At 41.8% G+C, this 21,674-nt stretch overlaps 1 protein-coding gene across 3 annotated transcripts in view; it reads right to left on the reverse strand.

Annotated features, from left to right (window-relative positions):
- Nucleotides 1–21,674, reverse strand: part of HK3 (hexokinase 3) — a 164,751-nt gene that overhangs the window by 59,612 nt on the left and 83,465 nt on the right. For all 3 annotated transcript variants that reach the window (XM_077472476.1, XM_077472475.1, XM_077472477.1), the window contains exons 5-8: nucleotides 12,972–13,091; nucleotides 11,784–11,879; nucleotides 11,600–11,699; nucleotides 11,337–11,520 (exon numbers count right to left, since the gene is read on the reverse strand). In XM_077472476.1, coding sequence (XP_077328602.1) covers nucleotides 11,337–11,520; nucleotides 11,600–11,699; nucleotides 11,784–11,879; nucleotides 12,972–13,091 — 500 coding nt within the window. The remainder of the gene's footprint in view (nucleotides 1–11,336; nucleotides 11,521–11,599; nucleotides 11,700–11,783; nucleotides 11,880–12,971; nucleotides 13,092–21,674) is intronic.

Raw genomic sequence — 21,674 nt, forward strand, 5'->3', positions numbered from 1 at the left:
ATTAAATATACCACCATCATAACCCTTTTCACCCCTTCCTGCCACCTTAAAGCCCTTTAAGAAGTTCTAAACGGCGGAAGGAAGGAGGTGGGCATTTGGGTCATGTGACCACTGATTGACTGTCACAGAGGTTACATGATCGGAAAGCTTCTTCGGAAAGCCAGTGACTAAGCACAGAAAAGGGTTTACATAAGGATGCATATATGCAACCTCTTGGCATTAAAGCCCACCCGTTGAAAGATGGCTTGTATGTGCCACAGTGGGAAGAGATTAAAGACCAAGTTCACGTTAGTATTTTGTTGAATTCCAGCTTCCCTGTGTGTCAATATAACATTAATGTACCCCTGTTGCAGAAAAGAAAAATCTTTGTTCTATAGTCTAGGGCAGAGCTCCCAACTGTCCCCGATTTGGAGCAATGTCCCTCTGTCCCTCTTTCCTCCTAGTTTTGGTCTAAGCTATATAAAATTTTATATTAAATGCACTTTTTAGCTTTTAAAAAGTTTCCCAGTGCTAAACATTTCAACCAAAAATCGCTGCATTTGTAAATTTCAAAAGCCAATATAAAAAGGAAAAGTAGTGCCCTTGTGGGTTTAACCATTTTCTTAGGTTAATTCTCCTTTAAAGGAGGTGTGGCAGTAGAACTTTTCCTTTGCCTACATGCTTTTGCTAGTAGGTGTCCCTCATTCCCATCTCAAAAAGTTGGGAGGTATGGTCTAGGGTAGGCTTTACCCAAGACTCCTGTGTCTCCTATGGAAAACTCCTCCATTACTTCCTGCTACCCATTCCCTTAAGACATGAAAACCATTAGAAGGAAGTACTTCAGAAGGTGACCTCATTAACCAGTTCCAGACCAGCCACCGCCCTTTAAGATGCTGTAGGAGGCGCACGCCTGCAGCGTGCCCGGCAGGCAGGATGACCACCGGGCACCCACGATCACGAACCAGGATCTGTGTGTATAAACACACAAATTCTGGTTCTCTCAGGGGAGAGGAGAGATTGTGTGTTCATACCAAGTCTAAAACACTGATTTCTGTCTTCCCCTAGTCAGTCCAATCTCCCCTACAATTAGAACACACCTAGGGAACATAGTTAACCCTTTGATCGCCCCCTGGTGTTAACCTCTTCCCTGCCAGTGACATTTATACAGTAATCAGTGCAATTTTATAGCACCGAGTGCTGTAGAATTGTCAATGGTCTCAAAAATGTGTCAAGTGTCCAATTTCTCTGCCACAATATCGCAGTCCCAAGCAGCCAAATCTTTTGGGGCTGACGTGGTAAACCTTTAAACAGAAAAAAAAATAAATGAAAAAAAAAAAAATAATATATAAATTATATATATATATATATATATATATATATATAAATTTACACATACACCATCCTGGAGGTGGGCTTTAAACCTGGGTGCTACATGTGTTTGTTCTTGTTCCAACACAGGGACTGGTCATAGTCCGGTTTCCTGATCACTTGTTTAAACCCGATTAAGAAGAGGAGGAGTGGGGGGGGGGGGGGGGGGGAGACACCACACACACACAATGCCCCTCTCCTAGCAAGGACTAGGCTGGCAGACACTCTACCAGCTTCTGAGTCCCCACACTATGAACAAATCAACTTGTTTAAAAAGGAAATTACAACAATCACATACATAAAAAAAGAAAAAAAAAAAAAAAATATATATATATATATATATATATATATATATATATATATATATATATATATATATATATATATATATATATATATATATATATATATATATATATATATAACCAACAGAAGACTAAGCAGCTTAACAATGTAACGGCTATAGAAAGACTTTGATGAACTCTGGTTCCTGAACAGTGTGCCACTATGGATGTTGCCTTTACAGTGAATATAATAACTATATATATATATATATATATATATATATATAGTTATTTACTAAAGGCAAATCCACTTTGCACCGCAGTCACTGTAAATCCAAGGGGGACATGCAAGGAAAATAAAAATAAGCATTTCAGCTTGCACGATTGGATGATAAAACCAGCAGATCTTCCCCTCATTTCAGATCTACAGCGAGTGCACTTGTAGTGCAAAGTGGATTTGCCTTTCATAAACATTTACATTTCCTTCTCTGTCCATTTTTTCCCACAACCACCACTTCATCAACATTTAATTTTCACACTAAAGAGGGAATAAATAAATACATATAAAAAAATAAAAAGGTCTCTAAAAAGAAAAATTCTAAATGCATTATGAAAGCCAACAATCTGAACCCACTCCACAAAGTATCATTCATGAATGGTACACATTTGCTAGAACAAATAAAAAGACTAATTTTATTCCAGTTTTCATCTCATAATTTTTCTTAAATTAGCTTCTTTCCATGTACTGTTAAAGTAAGCTTTATTTAAAATTATATAGAGAAATTAGTTTAGAATCCTTGCTTTACATCTTTAAAAAAGGTTTGTCCAATACTTTCTTGCACTGTATGACCACTGGCATAATTACATTTTCTTTTGAGGTTAACATGAAGATATTCCATAATGGTAAAGTTTGTGAGCAGTGAAGTTCTGTAGTACTTAGATCATTTTGCTTCAGCTAATTGGAGATCAACATAGTATAGAAATAGTATAAAATACAAGAGAGATTATAATTAGCTCTTAGAAGTTCAAAGGCTCTGCTGTGTATTAGTTCTTACATTTGAAGATAGAGTTTGCAGTTCTGAAAGCACCTTCCACTTTTCCCTATGTAGCAGACATTTGGCTGAACACAACTGTCAACTTTCTAAAATCAATGATGTTCATGAAGTATTCCATGTGTATGCAACTGAATAATTTACATGACTCTTTTAAAAGATATGCTAAAAGCGTTAGATGCATTACATCAACATAGTAATTATGAATTGAACGCCTACGGAGCACCACTGGTTCCAAGGACAGCGCACTGGAAGAGGCTATGGAGGAAGAAGAAGAGGGGGTGAAAGAGAGGTGTGTCACAACCAGTAATAGCATTTTGGAGGCGTGGAACAACCTCCAAACACTACTGCACATTGTCCTGCATCCTTCCCAGCTGCCAGAAGAGTGACCCAATGGGCCGTGAAAGACAGGTAACGTCCCTCTCCATGCCTGCTGGACCATGAATCAGCAGTAATATGCACCTTACCGCTGACCGCCCTGTCCAGCGATTCAAGGACATTGCCTTCCACATGCCGGAATCCCCTTCCGTGAGAAAAGTGGCGTTTGGGGACCTGCCACTGAGGAACCGCACATTGCACAAACTCACGGAAGGGGGCCGAGTCTACCAACTGAAAAGGCAGCAGTTGAAGTGCTAGCAATTTAGCCAAGCTAGCATTCAACCGCTGGGCATGTGGATGGCTGTGAGCAGTGAAGTATTCCATGTGTATGCAACTGAATAATTTACATGACTCTTTTAAAAGATATGCTAAAAGCGTTAGATGCATTACATCAACATAGTAATTATGAATTATTTCCAGTGTTACACCAGTTCTAATTTGGAATTCACCAGTGGTTGTGGAACTTCAAATTCCATCATGACCAGCCTATAGAAGAAGAGGTTGTGCAGTTTCAGGCCACCAAGGCTACTTTACAAGGAAGCTTGTAGTAAATGAAATACAGGAGTTGCTGAGGTGGAGTCTGGCTCAATGGACATGTCCCACTAGAGCTCTGCTCTGTGAAGAAGGAGAACTGCTAAACAGACAGCACGCTGAATTATTTCTTACAAAATCTGTCTGAACATTCCTGTGAGGTGGGAGAATCATTTGGACTAAAAATGGTATTGGGGGAGCCCAGAAGAAGTTTAAAAATACTCCCAGAGGAGGCCCTCAGGCAAAGACTGCAGTGAAAATGGTGCCAGTCTCCTCAGCCACAGGATAAAGACACAGTGGTCTCAGCAAGTCTCCTCAGAAGAATCTGATACTGAATTATTTCAGTTACAGAAATCACATAAATTAACTGCATCCCCAAGCCTTATGAAACAATTTGAGAAGATGCTGAACAGAGCATTAAAGAATACCTCAGAACAAATAACCAGTAATCTGACTAAAGAAATCAGAGAATTGGGAAATCGCACAGCTGCGCTGGAAATTAAAGTTGAAGAAATCGAAAACATCAACACTTGAAATGAAATGGATCTTCTTAAAAAGAAGAAAACGTTACACTACAAAATAAACTGGAAGATTATGAGAACCGTGCAAGAAGGTCCAATTTGCGATTCAGAGGCATACCTGAATCCATCACTGACTTATCTGCCACAATAACCGCATTATGCCAAGAATTGCAACCAGGAATATTGATTGAAAGGCTGGAAATGGACAGGGTGCACAGAGCTCTCATTCCTAAGAAAAAAAAAAAAAAGCAGATGGACCCCCACGTGTCATCATAGCAACGTTCCATTTTTATCGCACAAAGGAACAACTCTTAATTGCAGCCAGAGAGAAAGACAACCTAACCTACCAGGGTCACAATTTTCAGATTTTCTCTGATCACTCTCAAGTAACCATTTCTAAAAGATGTGCCATGAAACCACATTTAATGGAATTACGTCGTCATAACATCACACACACCAATGGGGTTTTCCCATTCTCCATACACTTCAGCTACAAAGAAAGGTACCAAACACATCTGTAGATCACCGAACAAAAACTTCAACAAGCCTTACTTGACATTAAAATTGATCGATGGAACATCTACAGCTACAACCTCACGTAGAACAGCATCTACCTCTTCCCTACCCAACTCATCCTATGCAACTGGGAAAAATGGGGTTCATCACACACATAAAAGGGGTCGCTATGTTTCCCTTCTACAGGGCGAAGAAGATCCAATGGACTGACAAGCTATTCTTTAAGAAATACAGTTATAAGCCAATATGGGAGATATGTTCCCAGAGGATCTATAACATACTGAACTCATTAACTATGCTCATTTGACCCAAAATAATGAATAGAATGCAATATGGGTCGGGGAAATCCCCTTCTAAAGGTTAAACCTGAATATGCTGAGCACAATCATATGGGAAGTCATTTTCCGCAGCTATCTCCAATATATGAAACAAAGTTTCTTTTTTCGCTTTACCTAAATAGAATGGTTAAAAGAGCTCTCCTCATTTACTACTTGCAACCTAGAGTTGCATAATATCATTAAACAAATAAGGAGACTCATTCATGACTGAAAATATACAATTTCTAGGGTTGATGTATTTATATTGGCTTTAGAAACAAAGTTTTAGAGAAGTCCAAGTTCTTGATAAAAGACATATCCCATTTACCTTTTTAGATTAGATAGACTACTCTCAAGTATTGCGGGAATTAAATAAACGCATTTTATTTTTTTCAATTTTTCTTGGAAAACCTATTAAAGAAAATAGAGAATACTTTCATTAAGCCATTAAGGGCTATAAACATGCATCCTAACGATGCAAAAAGTTTTTTTTTTTATATTGGTTTGTTTAACAAAGCGGTTCTCCTATTCACGGAAGTTCCGTGTGCCTCACCTAGTCTTCCTTGGATCCCCTCCCTTAATATGGGGGGGAACTCGACGAGGGCCTTTTGTCCCCTGTTTGGGTGGGGGGGGGGTATTTACCCTTCACCGCGGGTACATTTAGAATACCTTCATACTACATTATTAAGCTTAGGTAATGTAAACCTGTCTTTTTCTTCTTTCCTAATCTAGATGACACTGGACTTCTTTCTTTTTTCCCCCTTTTCAAGTCCAGATGGGTTGAGTCGAGAAATCGCCAGGTCGGGCCGGGCGAGTGCTGCCTATTGACTCAGCTACCACGGCCCCCTTAAACATTTTATCCCTGAACGTACAGGGACTCAATGTACCACAGAAATGCACTAAAGCGTTTAAGTCATTCCAAGCGAAAAAGAAAAAGAAAAAGAAAAAGACACATTGTGTGCCTGCAAGAGACTAATTTTACAGTTAAAATCGACGCCTACATTTTTTAGTTCATCCTTTCCACCAAAACAACCAAACAACGTGGAACTCTTATGCCGCGTACACACGAGCGGACTTTTCAACATCCAAAGTCCGACGGACTGAGTCCGTCAGACTATTCGATCGTGTGTGGGCTGCAACGGACTTTAGCTTCGCAAAAGTCTGACGGACTTTAGAAATGAAGCATGCTTCAAATTTTCCCGACGGAACTCCGCCGGACCCGGTCCCCTTCGAAAAATCCGCTCGTGTGTATGCTACTCCGACGGACTAAAACCGACGCTAGGGCAGCTATTGGCTACTGGCTATGAACTTCCTTATTCGAGTCGGGTCTTACGTCATCACGTTCGAATCCGTCGGAGTTTAGTGTGAACGTGTGTGGCCAAGTCCGTTCGGCCGAAAAGTCTGTCAGAACTCCGGCGGAACTCCTTTGGAAGTCTGTCGGACATAAGTCCTCTCGTGTGTACGGGGCTTTAGAACTCTTGTGGCTTTCCACCGGTCCACTTCATTCACAATTCATTCAGAAATGAAGGATCCGGAAGGAAGATATCTAGTCTTTACGGGACACATTTTGGACACAGAAGTAACTGTGGTTTCTTATTATGCACCTAACAAACAGCCAATTCTATTCTTAACACATCTATTACAAGTAGTTAATGCACATAGACTGGGAACAATCATTGTATGTGGCGATTCCAACCAGGTTCTCCTATAATCCCCATCCCATGGTCTGACCATAATGCAGTCCTAACAACTATTACATCAACCATACCTAAAGCAGGGCATTTACCAGAGAGAATACTTAAAAACCCTTTATATTGTCACAAAATTGAATAGGCTCTGAAAGAATATTTAACATTCAACAAAAGCCCAGAAATTTCACCAAGAACATTGTGGGAAGCACATAAAATGGGTCTTGAGGGGAACACTTCAACAGTATGGAATACTCAATAGAGAACGCAGAAATCTTGCACGTAAATTAGAAACACAATTTAACTTACTTTTCTTAGCTTTCCAAAGCAATCCTAATCCAACTACGAAAAATAAAATTTAGAGAAGGCACGCCTGAAATATGATCTTTTTCTTACATAATCCTCTGATAAATTACTGCGTTGTTCCAGACATGCTTTCTTCACGAAATCTAACAAACCAGGCACATACCTGGCGAGGGCACTCAGATCAACAAATAACTAATTTAAAACCAATTAGGAGTAAAACTATCAAAAAAAAAAAAGAAAAAAATATATAAATAACATACACACACACACACACACACACACACACGTAACCCCCTTAAAATCGTTCACAAATTTCGTTCTCACTTAAAGAGGGATTCCACCTAAAAAAAAAAAAAAAAAAAAAAAATATTAAAAGCCAGCAGCTATAAATACTACAGCTGCTGACTTTTAATAAAATGGACACTCACCTGTACCGGGTTCCAGCGATGCCAGCAGCCGAGGCCGATCGATCGCTCGGCTCCTGCCGTCACCATTCTAGGTGGTGAGGGAATCAGGAAGTGAAGCGGCTTCACTTCCCGGTTCCCTACTGCGCATGCGCGAGTCGCGCAGCGCAATAGGAATTGTCTGCGCTGTCACTGGGACCGTGTGTGTCCCAGCAGACAGCGTGGCAGGACAGGAAATGACAGACTCCCATGGGAGTCTATGCCCTGAAGTGGGTGTAAATACCTGTCTTTGACAGGCATCTCCACCCCCCTCCCCCCTGTAAGGTGCCAATTGTGACACCGGAGGGGGGGGGGGGGGTTCCGATCAGTGGAAGTTCCACTTTAGGGTGGAACCCCGCTTTAAATACACTATACACGGGAATCAAATAAATACATTCAATTCAAACAAAGCAGATTCCTTCTCACAAATTAACCTACCTGAACTAATTGTTTCACAAAAAACACAACCTTTTCTACTTCCTCTGTCGTGATGGGTATCAAAGAGTTGAAAAATTTATAAAAGACCAGGACCAGACGGTTATTCTGCATTATACTACCGCACCTTTTCAGACTCCATTTCCCCTATATTGGCAGAGGCATTCAATGATTTACTCGAAAATAAATCATTTAGAAAAGAATCCTTATTGCCGATCATATGTATGACCCCATTCTGATGATACTTGTACCAACTACCGACCTAGATCAATGCTAAATCTTGATATCAAAATTCTCGCAAAGATCTTAGCATCCCGTCTAAGTAGATTCATTGGCACACTTATAAATTGTGATCAAGTTGGCTTAATGCCAACACGACAAGCAGGCTATAATGTACGCCGAGCAGTTCTTTTAGCACAAATTGCCAAAAACACGTCGTATTCCCTCCTGCTTTCTCTCACTTGATATTTAAAAGGCTTTTGATTCTATATTCTGGTCCTACCTGTATTACACATTGCAGGCGTGGGGTTTTCGCCTAAATTTTACAAACTGGATCAGGGCACTATATAATAAACCTAAAGCATATGTTAAATATGCCGGTTATAAATCTGATACATTTAATATTGAAAGGGGATCAGATCCCACCATAACTGGTATTGAAGTAGGGGGATTTCAACAGAAAATGTGTCTATTCGCAGATGAAATCCTCCTATTTCTTTCATCACAAGTATAAGGCCCTAACCTAATGCCAATACTTGATGACTGCTACCTTCTCTGGTCTTTTCATTAATCCCAAGAAACGTGTAGCACTAAATGTATCCCTTTCAAATTTAAAATTAAGTTTAGCCAAGGTAGGTCTCCCCTTTACCTAGGCAGATAAATACATTTCATATGTTAGAATACACCTCACTGCATCACTCTTGGATCTTTTTTCAGCTAATTACCCAATGTTAATAAAATAGAAAAAAAAATATGTTGAAATCTTGGAATCACCTTCCTTTATCATGGGTCGACACAATAAAAATGACAGTCTTAGCCAAATTATTGTACCTTTTCAGAGTCTTACCAATTCAAATTCCTGCCTATTACCTGAGAATTATACAGAAAAAGGCAAATGCATTTATATGGGGTTCTTGTAGACCAGGGATATGCAGTTAGTGGACCTCCAGCTGTTGCAAAACTACAAGTCCCATCATGCCTCTGCCTCTGGGTGTCATGCTTGTGGCTGGCAGAATCTTGCTATGCCTCATGGGAGTTGTAGTTCTGCAACAGCTGGAGGTCCGCTAATTGCATATCCCTGTTGTAGACCATGTACACAGCAACACACACTTTACCTCCCTAAATCAAATGGAGGTCACAAGAATCCCCTCTATGGGTATCGATCGAATCTGCTGAATGTGATCCCTTGTCAATGGCAAACCTGATTTGGTTCTCACAGAGAGATCGCAGAGGGTTTGCGTAATCCAATTACAAAACATTGTTTCCCTATGGGAGAGATACAAATTAAGAAATCCAGTTGCAATCATTACATAATCCTCTACTATCTTTTTACAAAAACCCTGCATTTTACCCAGCATAACCAGTATCTCCTAGATCTTTAAGAGCATGGGCTAGAAGGGATATGCTGCAGATGCACAAATTTGTGAATTCCTCATCCTTTATCCCTTTCCCAACCATCTGTGATAATTATGGAATACCGCAATCAGAACTATTTAGGTACCTCCAGACCAAAGATTTCTTTATGCCTTTTTTAACCACAGACAGTTCACTAATTTAACTAACTTTGAAAAATATTGTAAAAACGACCCTCATGCTAGGGGCATAATCTCGACCTTATATGTTCAATTGTTAGTTAAACCTGAAACAGTAAAACCAGCTTATGTCCAGAAATGGGAGGTGGACTTAAACACTGGAAACCACAGAATGGAATCAAGTCTGGTTAACAACCGAAACAGCCTCTCCAAATATATTAGCGGTAGAGGCGAATTATAAAGTACTAATAAGATGGTACCTTGTACCGGCTAGAAAAGCAAAATATGTGCATAACTACTCATCAGATTGTTATCGTGGCTGCACGGAGTTAGGAACACATTTGGTGGTCATGTCCCAAAGCTCAAATTTATTGAAAGGAGATCTTTACTATAGCATCTAAAATGTTAGGAATATCCGTTACCCCAGATCCCTCAATAGCACTCAATCGAAAGCCAGACTTTCTAATACACACCCAATTTAAATGAATTGTTCATTTATTCACCGCAGCAAAAAATAAAAAATAAAAAAAATAAAAAATAAATAAAAACAAACACTTGCAAGAGCCTGTAAATCCCCTTCATAGATTGTGAATGAGGTAGTGAATAGGATGAACACTATGACACAAGCCAAAATGGCAGCTCTTGAAGCTGACACGCTTATCAAATTTGAAAAAGTGTGGCATCCGTGGATAAAAAATGATTTACCATCAAAGTTTAACAAAAAAGTTCTATTACCATGGTAGCTGACCCGATGGGTAAGCGATTACAGTATATGGATTCTGAGCGATATGGCGGCCCTCGACTCGACCCTGCAGACCTCTCTTCTTCCCTTCCTTCTATTCCTCTATCTATTCCCATTAGGATTTTGAAGCCCTTTCCTGCTTAAGAAGCCAATTCCTCTAATAAACCATACCATTAATGTGCGTTATTGTTATAGTAGTAATTATAGTTGAATAGATCATTTATATTGTATTGAAAATATAACTCTGAGCTTCATTACTTCTGTTGTATATTATGTACTTAACCTATTGTCAAATACTATTGTATGTTCAATAAAATCTTTTTGGACAAGGAAATACAGGGTTGCCATTGTTGCTCACCTTCTAGAAGTACTAGTTCCTGGTGTCTCTGGCTACAGTACTTTTTTTTCAATTCTTTACTCTAACCCGAGGACATGCATGGAGATCAGAAAAGCCAAACTGATCTGCATACTTGTTCAGTGCCAGTGATTCAAAGTACTAAGGCCACTGGAACAGCATGAGAACCATGCAACTAACATTTAAAAATAGGCAAGTAGTGGCCTCCATATATTCTCCCCACACATTTTGAATAGATATGGAGGTGGCTCCAAATGTCTAGGCTCCTTAATCTCTTCTGCCATCGTGGCTTTTCCAAAATACTTGAAAATATAATTGGTGTTTTTTTCTATCCATGTTCTCCAAAACTTACTAGATCAGAAAGCACAAAGTTAGCCCCATCCAAGTAGCATCACAGACTTTTTCTGGAACCCACAATTTCATTCTAGATGAATTAGCATCATGACCGTTACCATCAAAATACTTATGGTTAGGAGAATAAAAGAGTTCTACCAAGACAATCTTAGCAACAGTAGGAGTGTCCGACTATTGCTTTCTGGGAGGGAGCAAACCGCCTTGCAACATTAGGACATAATTTATCAGGGCTCCCCTTTACAATCAAAGTGGGGAGAAGAAAATTCCTTGTAAGAATTTATAAAGAATAAAAAGGTCAGCTGTTTGCAGCACTTACCGTTGTCTTCCAGGTACTCTGGATGTTTGATCCACCTGTGAGTCATACTCAGTCATAATATCATTTAGTGTCCCATCATCTCCAAATCCTCCCCATTCTATGTTGGTGCACATTGTACCTTCATCACCTTCCACAGCTTCCACATTTCCCATCTCCTCCATGTAACAGACATTGGTACCAGTACCTGTGGATAGACAGCATGATATTTAGTATTGCAACAGCTGATTCACTCCTAGAACAGCACAAGAATAGCCCTTACTTACCAACGATAAATCCAACCTCACAGCTGTGGTCCTTGTAGCCACAACTCATCATTGTTCCAACTGTGTCATTGACAATGGCAATAACATCCACTTTATAATCCTGTGGAAAAAATATTTGTATAATAAAACAGCAATGAGTCAGAAATTATAGTGATGGTTGAACAAATGGCGTTCCAACGCTCACCCCACGTCTTTGGATGGCATCTTTTAGTAACTGGACAACATCTTTGCCCTCAACACCAGAGCAGCGGAAACCTTTAGTCCAAGAGATAAGTACACTCTGTAGAGAGGAAAACAGGCATGTTATTATATCAGCTACATATTAGACTTGTGCAATTCGTTCGGTCCAAAATGTGAAGTCGGACAAATGTTCGGTTACTCGGATGCATCCGAAAATCAAATTGAAATGGTAACGAATTTTATAAAAATTCATGTTGTTTCATTTATTTGTTTTCTAACAAATTCCAAAAGTTTTTTGTTGAATGAATGATTTGGGGAAAAAAAAGAAAAAGAAAAAAAAAGAAGGGGGATTGACCAATTCAAATTCTATATGAAGAATAGCTGGTTGTTAAAGAGTGGGTTAGGAAGCACAACTGATGACTCATCAGCTGTCGTCGGGCTTCCCCACTGAGGGATGAAAAGGTAAGAAAAGAAAAACCCGACAATCTAAAACATAAAATAAATAAATGGGGGAAAAAAAAAAAAAAAAAAAAAAACACACACACACACACACACACACCACGAGTTGACAATTCCTTAAAAAAAAAAAAAAAAAAAAAACACTCAAGTCTCCCCGATGTAGATCCATTGACGCCCGCCACATCAAAAACTAAAAAATGTAAAATATATACTAGACTTTTCTATCGCCAAAATGCTTTTGTTTACATTTCAGCTCTCAGCAGGAAAGCTCACTGACAGCTGATGAGTCAGTTGTTACAGAGCAAGTTTACCTTTACAGAAAAATCTGTAAAGGTGAACTTACACAGGACCCCCTCTTAACCCCCCCCCCCCCCCAGTCCCAATGACCTGGAGCACGGTGATCAACCACACCGACATCGGGTTGCCGCCTCACCGGGCCAGGGATTAGAAATCCCCCGCAGCTTAATTTCCAAAAAGTACTTAGTTGGGAGGTATATTTAGGAGCATTCTAATTGGTCGGCAACCCATGAAGCCCACCCGGTCACCACGGGTGAAGAGGAGAGAAAGCTGCAGGGATTTCAAATTCCTGGACCGGTACAGTGGCAATGTGATCCGTCAGTGCAGGGACTCGCCAGACTGAATATAAACAATACGAATTCAGAAATGAATCAATGAAACAAAATTAGAAACAAGGACAGAGTTTACTGAAAGGGACTTTAGAATACAAGTTTACCTTGTCTAGCTGACTCTGCACACAAGGGAATGAGAAGGTGAATCCCAGGGGGAAAACCGCTTGACTGAGATTGCGATGTTGTAGGAAACGGCCAAGGCAATCAGCAACGTGGTCGAACAGCTGCAAACATGCAAGGAGGAATAGTCATATTTTGAAATTCTTCAGTTAAAAAGCATATGTAATAAAAGATTGTGAAAGCCACTGCAACCCCCCCCCCCCCCCCCCGAGTGCTAGTTGCCTGGCTGTCATGCTGATTCAGTGGCTTTAGTGCATAGAGAAATTCTGAAAAGTATGCAGATCAGAAATATTGACACTCCGATTTTCTAACATTCACACTTGTTCCAGGTCAGTGACTCAACGCATTGTAAACAGACAAGCGGGAAACTAGTATTCAAGAAGAGGGCAGCAATAAGGGCCACTATTTTGTCTCAGTACATGTCTTTATTTATTCTGTTTTACAATTTTTTTTCCCCACAGATCTGTAGGAAAAAAAAAAAAATTGCCGTCTAGCTTTATCCACAGAAGTTACACCCATAATTTCTGAGTTATAGTACAGACGCAACAAAATTATATTATATATACACACACACACACACACACACACACACATATTCTCCTTTACATGTGTGCAGGTGTCGGACACACAGGTCTGTGGGAAGCATGACGTGATTGCAAACAGGAAGCGCTATTGGCTTTCCTTAGAACTTCCTGTTGTGGTTAGCGATTGGTGGGTCCCACGGCGTCACTTCCGGTTTCTCGAATGGCTCATCATGATGAGATTGGCCTACTGTGATGGGCACAGTGAGGCTACAATTGATGAGGAGTTTTATCTAGCAGTAATGATACATAAATCACCTGATAAATGGCTATTTACAGTCCTGCATTACTAACAGTTTAATTTTTCAATTTGCACCCCCCCCCCCCCCCCAAAAAAAATGTTGAGCACCAGATGCCATTGAATTTGACCCGATCCTCTTCTTAATTATGCATCTGTTTAGAGTGGACACCTTCAACCCTCAGTAATGAACAGTCTCAGAACTTTGTAAACGGTCCCAATTGACTGCCCTGAAATACAGACACACCAGCTTGTTAACCCGTGCCAGAGACTTTTACTGATGAGAGGCAGTATGATTTGCGGCCAATTGTTACACTAATTTGCTTGCCAAACCTCCCTTCTTGGCGATTCTATTAATAAAGTTTTAAAAACTTTAAAAAAAAAAAAACATGCTCAAAGAAAATATTCTATACTTTCCCTATAAACATAAAGATGTTCTCAACACACTAGTACTTCCAACGAAGACTGTGCTTTTAAAAATAAATTATTACAAAGAAATAGGGAAAAAGAAGAGCAGAATATTGGCTAGATAATAAAAGCAGTCCCATCACTGAGGTGAACGTTGGTAATTGAGGTTTATTTTGCCAGCATGATGTAAAATCACCCAGTGAAAAACAAAGCTGGGAGAGTTGGCACATCATTTTTTTTTAAATAAAAATGAAGAAAAAATAAAATAAAAAGTCTTAAAACCATTTGCTGCTTGCTGTGGATTCTAATGAATGCAGTTTATACTAAAAATATCTAAAAAGGCCAATTCAAGCTACTATTTAAATGTTATATTTATATACTGTATATTTTAACATATGATAGCCTAGTATGTCACGAGTATACCCCTCACATTTTTTTGTCGATATTTTATCTTTTCATGTGAAAACACTGAAGAAATTACACTTTGCTACAATGTAAACGTAGTGAGTATACAACTTTTATAACAGTGCAAGTTTGCTTTCCCCTAAAAAAATAAGGAAACACAGCCATTAATGTCTAAAACACTGTCAAAATGGAGCATAGAGTGCACCAGAACTTCACAGGTTGCCACTGGAGTCCTCTTCCACTCCTCCATGATGACATCACAGGGCTTGTGAATGTTAGAGAGATTGCGCTCCTCCACCTTCAATTGAGGATGCCCCACAGATGCCCAATAGGGTTTAGGTCTGGAGACATGCCTGGCCAGTCCATCACCTTTTTTTTGTTTTTTCAAAAGAAAGAGAATGTTTATTCGATATTTACAGTACAAGCGATGCATATTCACAGGAATATTGTTACAGTATAAACCCCAGCTATTTTCCTAAATTCACAAAGCTCGAACAATAATTAGACATTCATGAGATCATAACAGTGGTATCCTATTGTGGTCCATCAGCAATATCTCAGTGGTCATCCACCACTTCTGTGCCCCAGGCATCTATCCATCCCAACCATATCTTATCAAATTTGCCAGGGCAGTTTTGGTTGGCATAGGTGAGCTTATACAATGGCAACACCCTGGGAGGCACAGCATCCTTCCAATGAAGGAATATCTCTCTGCGAGCATAAAAAGTAGCATAATTCAGGAATAGTCTAGTATATTTTCCCCTTACAAAAAAAAAAAGACAGACGAAAATAGACTCTGCGCCCACTTCAGAAAAAAAAAAAAAATATATAAAATAAAAAAAAACACACACACACGCCTCCCTTTATTAAAAAGTCACATCAAAAACCCAACAAACACAGCAGACAAAAAAAGCTGATGTTTCGCACTAGCAGTAGTGCTTAATCATAGCATATAATTTAATAAAGAAAGGAGGTTTTTCCTGAAGAGTGCGGCAGTCCAGAGTCTACTTTTGTCTGTTGCCATCGGCAATTGCCAGCACCTGTGGCCTCCAGGCCGAGAGAACAATTCACTATCTGCATGTGTGTCCCTGGAGCGGTGAGACGCTTTTCTCTGCACTACAATTTCTTATATTTGCCCCTTACCCTAGAGTCAAAAACATTTATCAGCATCATTTTGGGGTCTGTTTCCAGTTCTAGGGAGATAGCTGACACTTAGTTGGGTTATCTCGGACCAATAGTCCTCAAGGCGGATCTCTGATCACATCTAGGGCAGGCCCCCGGGGTGTTAGGATTCATAATTGTTAACCACTTTGGAGTGTAGTAGGCCCTGTGGAGGAACTTGACCTGCATAAATCAGTCTCTGGCTGAGATCATGTTAGTGACAAAAGGAAGAAAAGTCTCACATTCCTCCTCCTGACAGGTCTGGGATGTCCAATTTCCACTTATCAAAAGGTTTTTTCAAGTTTCTTCAAGGGAGCTATGGACAAGGGGAGATACAGGGAGGAGAGGGGTTTATCTATGATCTTGGCAGTAAGTAGTCCCTCCACAGGGTCCGATTTCAGTATGAGTTGCACTGGAAATGGTTTCCTATACACATGTCGAAGCTGGTAGTATTGAAACATCCACCCCGGTAGTGAATAGGCACTTTTGAGATCAGAAAATGATCTTAGGTTACCTCCTGTAACTAAATGCTTCAGTTTGACTATACCCTTCTTTACCCAGACCTGGGTGTCTGGAACGGTATTCATGTGTGGCAGGTTGGGATTGCCCCAGAGAAGAATGTGGGGAGAGAACGTCACAGGGGAGCCAAAGCGGGTCCTGGCTTTATTCCATACAGTGCTTGTTGTGTTCATCAGTTGCGTGATGCCAGGGTGAGATCTCGCCCCCCAGAACACCATGTTACTGAGGGAGAGGTACAATCCCATTATGGCTGCTTCCAAGGTCACTGCTGGGTTGTCTTGTAATTGGCAAAGGGGCATTTCGAAAAAGGTAGAGGAATTTGGGGAGATAGACCATCTTAACCAAGTTTACCCTACCCACTGGCGATAGGGGGGCGGGGGGGGGGGGGGGGGGGTCCTCCAGGCCATACATTTCTGCGAGAAATGTTTAAGTAATAGTTGAAGGTTGAAGGACAACGGAGTCCCAACCCTTACTCCTAGGTATTGGAATTCAGATGTCCAGTTTGGGGGGGGGGGGGGGGGGACGCCTGTTGGTGGGTGGTGACCTGATGCATTTAGTGAAAAAAGAAGTGTCTACCATGGCATGGAGTATGACAAAGTGACCCTCCGGATCTAGATCCAGTGCCAGTAGTCTGAACGGTAGAGTAGTTGGTGTACGTGGAGTGGTACCGATTTAACACCCAGGGCCGTCGAAGGCTCAGAAGCTTACTGCCCATCAAGTGGGTCCCACGCAGTATACATATTTGGGGATGTTTTGAGAAACTGAAACGCTAATGACCTCTTCCATGTTCCATGAAACAATAGTACAGTCAGCCATAATTGTCTAATGGTACATTTTCATGCTGTGGACCTCCACTCAGAATTAGATGCAAGGTCTGGACCACTATATGGGTCAGGACTTGGCATCCCAAATACCTAGTGACATACATATTTACATCGCTTGTAAAAAAAAAAAAAAAAAAAAAAAATTTATAATATAGAAAAAAACAGTTCTAGCAAAAAATAAATACCCAACCAACTCCACCCCCCCCCACCCCAACTTTGGGGAGGCTTAGGATCCCAATTTCGAACCAAGGCGAACATGCCTGTAATGGGGGGAACGTGTGCAAAACGGCATCCACAGTTCAGAAGTTAGATGTCACATCTAGTCTCTTACTGGAGACTGGATCAGAAAAAAAAAGTGGGTGCAGGCTTTCAGCAGCTGCTAGGGGTAAAAACTTAAACATTAACGTTGCAGAGTTAATCAAGTCAGTCTGGACAATGCCAAAGGAGAAAAACAGGGTGGCAAAGAAAGGGGGGGGGGGGAGGGGTCAACCCTCACACATGTTCCCCCTCGAGGTGCCTCAAATCAGCATCATCATCTCCTGTCACGCGTAAGGATGTGTATGCAATGGCACAATGTATAAGAGAGGCACATCCTTAAGGCCACTTATGGTTTTGGCATTTGTGAGCCGAGTTCCCTGCCCTAGGGATATTAGTGGCAGAGTACATGCCGTCATCTTCAGGGGGAGGGCCTGGAACCAGGGTAGGGAAGAAAATGGGAGGGAAGGAGGGGAGAAGCAGGATACAGCTCTGGAGCTGACTTTCCAGCAGTAAGGCTTCAAGGGGTGCTCCAAGACCCAGCTTCCTGGTTGTTGGGGTTCAGCAGCAGGGCGCCACAGCATGTGGAAAGCCATGGAACCCAGCAAAAAGACCCAGGCCAATGAGTAGAGAAAGGCACATTGAGGAAAAAACAGCAGACGCCAGCGACCTGCTCAATCTGGTGATTAATTAGGGCACTTATCTGGGCAGAAGTGTGTCGATCCATCCGGAGGCCTCCTCTGGGGATGTGAAGAACTGAACAGAGTCTCCATCCTCCACCCTCAGCCTGTCTGGAAACCGCATACTGTACTTGATAAGGTGGGAGCGGAGCCTCGCTCTTACAGCAAAGGATTTCTGCCGCTTCTGGGTTTCCAGCGAAAAATCCGGGAAGATTAGGATCTTAGCGTTTTTTGAAGCGGAGTTCGCCTTGGGCCCTAGGTTCTCTCATCACAATATCTCTACCGCGAAAATGGAGGAGAATTTTGAAAATGAAGATTCGGGGTGGTGCTCCCTGGGGTCACCTAGTATGCGATGAGCCCTTTCCACAGGGAAAAACAAAAAATTGAGAAAAGCACGTTGAAGGGAGCAGCTGTTGCAGTAATCTTTCAGCGAAGGCCTTAGGGTTTGTGCCCTCTGTCCCTTCAGAGAGCCCCAGAATACGTAAATTATTTCTCCTATTGGGATCCTCTGAATCTTCTATGCGAGATTCAATCGTCTTTACTCTGGCTTTAAGTGCGTGGATGTCTGCCCCTTGGTCAGGGGCCATATCCTCCCCTGAGAGACACTTTGCTCCACCTCAGTCAGTCATTCTACCGCGAAAGGCATCAGAGTCTTTCCTGATAAACTCCACATTGGCTTGAATATGGTCTACCAGTCAGGGTGGTTATGGCCTGTAGGACGGCCTTGAAATCGGCTGCCATGGCAGGCAGCTTGTTGGGGTCTTCGACCTGGTTCTCCATCTGGGCAGGAGTCTTAGACGAGGCTGCGTTCTTTCTCCTTTGCATACCCTGGAGAGGGTACCAGGAGCAGAGGGGGACAGGCTGGAGGCTTTTTTTTTTTTTTTTTTTTTAAACCGTTCTAGCGGGCTTCCGCGCTGGCCCTGTGAGGCCGTAGGCAGGCTTCCCAGACGAGTCCACGACTTCGGCCTAATCCGCGGCGTTGCTCCCACTGCTTTTTTCAGGGGTTTCAGCCGGCCGATTCCTCCCCCAGGCAGTTTGGAATGGCCCCCGCTAGAAGAGGTGCAGGGGGGGGTCTTTAATGGGGGTCTGTACCCAATAAAATGTGAATTATATGAGCCTTTCCTGAGGAGCTCAGACAAACATGTCTGCTCCCACTTTCTGGAAACACCCCCCCCCCCCCCCCCGTCCATCACCTTTACTCTCATCTTCTTTAGCAAGGCAGTGTACATCTTGAAGGCATGTTTGGTGTTATGTTGGAATACAGCCCAGGCTCCAAAAGGGGGGGGGGGGGGGGGTAGAGATTTTGCTCTGTTTCAGTATGTCACAATACATGTTGGCATTCATGGTTCTCTCAATGAACTGTAGATTCCCAGTACCGGAAGCACTCATGCAGCCCCAGACCATAACACTCCCACCACAATGCTTGACAGTAGACAAGACACAATTGTCCTTGTACTCCCCACCTGGTTGTAGCCACACACGCTTGACACCATCTGAACCAAATAAGTTTATCTTAGCCCTTGTACACACGGTCGGAGATTCCGACAACCAAATCCGTCGGAGTAATTCCGACTGATTAATTCCGGAAGTGATGTTGCATACACACGGTCGGACTAAATTGTCAGAAAATCCGATTGTACATAACGAGATGATGCCATTTCGTTACGACTGGACTACGTTCAGGCTAGTAGCCAATAGCTTTGGTCTAGTAATTTGATCTGAGCATGCGTGGCACTTTGTCCATCAGAATAGGCTACACATGATCGGAGTATGTCCGATAGGAGCATTTTGTCGGACAATTTTACCGGCAAGTTGGAAAACTTGGTCCATCGGATATTCTGACGAAAACAGTCCGATGCAGACCACACACAGTCGGAATATCTGACAAAACGGTCCGATAGGACACATTCCGTCGGAATCTCCAACCGTGTGTACAAGGGTTAAGTCTCATCAGCAGTCTGGCAGCACAGTGGTGTAGTGGTTAGCACTTTCACCTAGCAGCAATAGGGTTGCTGGTTCAAATCCCGACCACGACACTATCTGCCTGGAGTTTGCATGTTCTCCCTGTGCCTGCGTGGGTTTCCTCCGGGTACTCCGGTTTCCTCCCACACTCCAAAGACATGCTGGTAGGTTAATTAGACCCTGTCCAAAAAAAAATTGGCCATAGTATGTGTATGTCAATGTTGTAAGTGTGTCGGGACTCTACAGGTTAAAGGACCACACAAATAGCTGCAGATGAACACCGGTGGCAAGAAAAAGCGCCCTGAGGCGATTCAGTTCGTATAGGTAGCGCTATACAAGTCATTCATTCATTCATTCATCAGACCATAGGACAAGTTCCAGTAATCCACGTCCTTAGTCTGCTTGTCTTCAGCAAACTGTAGGCCTTCAGGCTGACAGCCCACCCCTTCAATCTTGTGCAACATCTTTAGAAGAGACTTCCTTCTGGGACGACAGCCATGCAGATCAATTTGATGCAGTGTGCAGCATATATGGTCTGAGCACTGACAGGCTGACCCCCCACACCTTCAACCTCTGCAGCAATGCTGGCAGCACTCATACATCCATTTCCCAAATACAACCTCTGGTTATGACACGGAGCACGTGCACTTAGCTTCTTTGGTCAACCATGACGAGGCCTGAGTGGAACATGTCCTGTTAAACCACTCGTCTTGGCCACCATACTGCAGCTCAGTTTCAGGGTCTTGGCAATCCTATAGCCTAGGCCATCTTTATGTAGAGCAACAATTCTTTTTTTCAGAGCCTCAGAGTTCTTTACCACGAGGTGGCATGTTGAACTTTCAGTGATCAGTGTAAGAGTGAGCGATAACCCCAAATTTAACACACTTGCGCCCCATTCACACCTGAGACCTTGTAAAACTAACAAGTCACATGACAGCGGGGAGGAAAAATGGCTAATTGGGCCCAAATTGGGCATTTTCACTTAGGGGTGTACTCACTTTTGTTGCCAGCGGTTTAGACATTAATGGCTGTGTGTGGAGTAATGGAGGGGACAGCAAGTGTACACTGTTATACAAGCTGTACACACTACTTTACACATTGTAGCAAATTTCTTCAGTGTTGTCACGTTAAAAAAAAAAAAAAAAAATATGGATATATATTTACAAAAATGTGAGTGGTATACATGATCTAAATGTAACTATAAATAGAAGAAGTTGAACATAAATAACATTTCCTGTTAATATTTTAGATAAAAATAAAGATTTAGGCCCCAGCCTAATATTCAGGTTATTTTGAAAGCTGTTTCACTACCAAAATTGATTACTGAACGTTGTGCGATCATGTGCAACAAATACCTACTACAGACATCCCAACCTGAAAAAATAAATAAAAAATTCAGGGAGGGGGCGCTACTGTCCCGAATCTGTCAGACTCCTGATATCTCCCAAAGCCCCCCCCCCCCAACATGCCTGATAGAAGAAAAAAAAAAAAAAAAAAAAAAAAAAAAAGAAGAAGGACGAATGACAGCTACGGGGTGGTTACTTAACTGTGGGAGGGAGTACAGTGACGTCCTCCCAGAATTCTGCTTTTGCGCACCCCTGGGGCATGCACCTGAGAACATCCATGATCACGGATCACTCTGTCAAATGAGAGA

The sequence above is a fragment of the Lithobates pipiens genome, unplaced genomic scaffold (genome assembly GCF_037356315.1).
Source record: "Lithobates pipiens isolate NorthernLeopardFrog02 unplaced genomic scaffold, aLitPip1_a1.2 Scaffold_8, whole genome shotgun sequence".
Lineage (NCBI taxonomy): Eukaryota > Metazoa > Chordata > Amphibia > Anura > Ranidae > Lithobates > Lithobates pipiens.